The 3,565-nt window shown below is 27.2% G+C and overlaps 1 protein-coding gene across 1 annotated transcript in view; it reads right to left on the bottom strand.

The window, feature by feature from the left end:
- Nucleotides 1-1,960: 1,960 nt before the first annotated feature.
- LOC108756250 (thioredoxin-related transmembrane protein 1-like) overlaps nucleotides 1,961-3,565 on the bottom strand; it is a 2,634-nt gene continuing 1,029 nt past the window's right edge. The window contains 4 exon segments of the mRNA XM_018499896.1: nucleotides 1,961-2,845; nucleotides 2,933-3,034; nucleotides 3,115-3,289; nucleotides 3,470-3,561. Of these exon segments, the coding sequence (XP_018355398.1) occupies nucleotides 2,522-2,845; nucleotides 2,933-3,034; nucleotides 3,115-3,289; nucleotides 3,470-3,561 (693 nt within the window). The 3' untranslated portion in view covers nucleotides 1,961-2,521.

Raw genomic sequence — 3,565 nt, 5'->3', positions numbered from 1 at the left:
ATATATAAATGCGCGTATACACACACATATATATATATATAAGATATATATTGAAAATGATGAGGAAGACATTGTTATAACGTAATAAAAACAAAAGTTCACTAAAAATCATGTTCAAATATATACACAGAAAATGAAAATGTAAGCAATATTCAATAATCATACTCATTTAAGGATAAAGACTTCGCATTTATTCATATTCCAAATAAGATTGCGTATTTGCAATAAAATGAAACTTTTTAGAGATAGTTAATGTGTTCTTTCTAACTAAAGATCTTTTTTCATACTACATAAATGTTAGTTAAGTCAAGCTTGAAAACGTATCAAGCTAAAGTAGGCCTTTATAAAAATGCAAGTCAAGTTTTATTGCAAAAAGTAATATTCACTTTCTATACTAAATCAATCATAAATTTCATATGGATCATGATGGAAATTTTTATAATTTATTAGGATAGAGAAAGAAAGAACACTAGATTCGAACAGAATAATCAGTACACAAGATATTCCGTTGTGGGTGTCTCATAAAGATCGTAATAATTAAGGATAGATTCCCAAGATCATTTTGACACGAAAATTCTCATTAGCTGTATTAAAACAATACAAAATTACCAGTTCTAAATTCAAAAGTTAATAATACTAGGGTTAAGGGTAATTTTCTTTCCTATAGCTAACAAGTTCTATATTGTTATCTAATGCATTATCTTTCTGGCTTCAAATCTTCCCTGTCTTCGCTTTTCATCACACATTTTTTTCGTTATATTCCAATACTTATTTATCATTAAGTTTGTTATAATAGTTTGGTTAACTAATTATATAATAAAATTAACAGAATTAAAAATTACGAATTCATTCGGATTTGATTTTACTGTTTTCATGTGATATCGGATTAAATATATAAAGTTAGCAAATCATTTAAAGTTTGTGAGTTCGGATGTCGTTAGTATAATACAATGCAAAATACCAACATCTGAACACGTGAATTTTAGACGATTTAATTCGCTAAATGCTTATAGTTAAAAAACTTTTATGGCCTCAATATTTTGGTATTAAGATTTTCATTTTAAAATGATTTCAGGAATCTACTCTTAAGCGTTGTTATGGTCTTTACGGGACACTCGGTAACAAACGATTGATAATGAGTAAAGACATGTTAAGATCTGTGGATCCTACTAATTGTATGATAAAGACTATAAATTTAGTCATAATAATGCTAAAAGCTATCGGAGAATGCGTTTGAGGAAACACTATTAGCGCTATTTGTGTCATTCTATCTTCATAGTTTAGACATAAAACAAGTATAGAATGACACAAATAATGTTAACAATGTCTCCTTAAATACACTAAGAAACAACGCAATGACAATCTCTAATGCCTGATAACAATAAACATCAGCTATTAATATATTATATTATTATATTTTAATTAGATTATCAGCTTTTATGAAAAGACTTATGATTTTCCTCTTATATAAATAAATGTATGATTATATGTTAAATGACTTTAATTGCGAAGTACTATGTATATTTAAACTTGAAAAATATGTGTGCATATATAAGTCTTATAAAAGTAATAATTACTCTTAAATAGTTTTCAATTCATTTTTTGCTACTTTCAAATATTTTTTTTAAATATGATCGAAGAAAAGGAATTGTAAGTAGAAATTTGTAATATTTTTAATAAATCAACTGTAATTAATAAATAGATTTATAAATGATTTTGTAAAGTGTAACCTTAAAGAAGATAAAAGAACTATAAATGCTATTATAGTTCTTTTCCTAATTTCTAAAAATTAGATACTTACTTTATGATATTATTATACTCATGACTTTAATATTTTTTTCTTTCTTTCATCACTATGAAACATCAATATTTGAAAAATAAATATCAAATATTTTTTAAACTTATTTTTCTCTAAAGAAAAAAATGTTCATACAAATATTTAGATTTATAAGCTTTTACTCTGCAGTCTCAAACGTTTTATAGAAAATGTATACAAAAAGTAAATATATCATAATCAAACATTTTTTGCCATTTCAAAAATTTTCAACTATTGTATAATAAACTTGTTAAAATATCTGAAACGTATGTCACGATCTTGAAAAAGTCCTTCCAATATATTTATATATTCTCATTGCTTCAACGAAATTATTAAGCCCTGAGAACATTTGACAGCAGGAACGCCTGCTAGCTCCTAAAATTTTACTGAATAATATCTGAAGTATACATTTGCATTTCCAAAATGTAGATAGTTTCCAATATTTGTAGATAAGAAAATTTTTATAGGCAATGATATTTTGAATTTCATTCACTGGAATTTTTTAACATACAAGAGACGACAAACATCTATAAATCGTTCCCTTGGATAATCCATATCACTTATCCATATTTTGAGATGTGAAATAACAATAGTATGTTGCATCGACTCATTTCAATGCACAGGAATGACTTTGGGAGAATACCACCAAGGGCTAGTCACAATTAATTTATGTTTGCTGAATATTTACATCAAACGAATTAATCTCTAGTCAGCCTTGCGTGGCTTACGCTTGCGAATATTAGGACTACTGGTATCAGCTTTACTGTCTTTATCTTTCTCACTCGTTTCTACTTCATTCATCTCAGATTCCTTTGTTTCAGATTCCTTTGCTTCAGATTCCTTCGTTTCAGGCTCCTCTGTTTCAGATTCTTCTTCATCTATTAAATCATCCCCAATGTTTTCTGCAATTTCATCCTCGTCTGAATTTTTCTCTTGAATAGCACTATCTGTTGCACCAGTCTGTTTCTTCTTGCCTTGTTGCTGTGCCGGTTTTTGTGGGAAAAAGAAGTCAATCAAACACACAACAAGCTACAATCACAAATACAGTTAATATCATCTGTTTGTTAGATATATAAATTTTATGTATCACATAATTATAAAATATATTATTCTTACCAGTCCTAATATTGTGCCTAAAACAACTGTTGCAGCAGCAAAAATCAAGTAACTACCCCACACAGGTAGTCCAACATCTTCCAAAAGTTGATTGTGGATATTCTGAGTGAAAACAGTAATGTTCCATTGAAATTTTTACAATAGACGTAATATTATTTTGTGTGTGTGTGTGTGTAACTTACACGTAACATTTGAGATAACTTAAAAAATTGACTTAAAAATGACATGTGGAATGAAGTTGGATTTTTCCAACTAGATATCGGATCCACTTTTGTCCATGTCTTTTCAGATACAAATTCGATCAATGATGATATATCTCTCGGACTCTTATACTGCCTAAATATTCCATCGTTTACACTAGAAAATAAAAAATTAATTCTAAGATACATAATTATAAAATTTAATACAGATTAATTTGCAAAATATTAAAAAATAATTATGTTAATATATATATATACATATAATATTAACATAATTTTACCATATATGTATATCTATAGCAAAATAAATTATTAAAGAGTATAATTGTATACTTACTGATATATGGTAGGCAAAGCTGTAACCAAAAATCTGCCACTAAGACCTGGAGAATCTGTTACGTCTATCTTTCCAACATTGATATTTAAATCCTTT

The sequence above is a fragment of the Trachymyrmex septentrionalis genome, unplaced genomic scaffold (assembly GCF_001594115.1).
Source record: "Trachymyrmex septentrionalis isolate Tsep2-gDNA-1 unplaced genomic scaffold, Tsep1.0 scaffold97, whole genome shotgun sequence".
NCBI lineage: Eukaryota > Metazoa > Arthropoda > Insecta > Hymenoptera > Formicidae > Trachymyrmex > Trachymyrmex septentrionalis.
The sequence above is the reverse complement of the archived record's forward strand: the minus strand, read 5'-3'. Positions and strand labels throughout refer to the sequence as shown.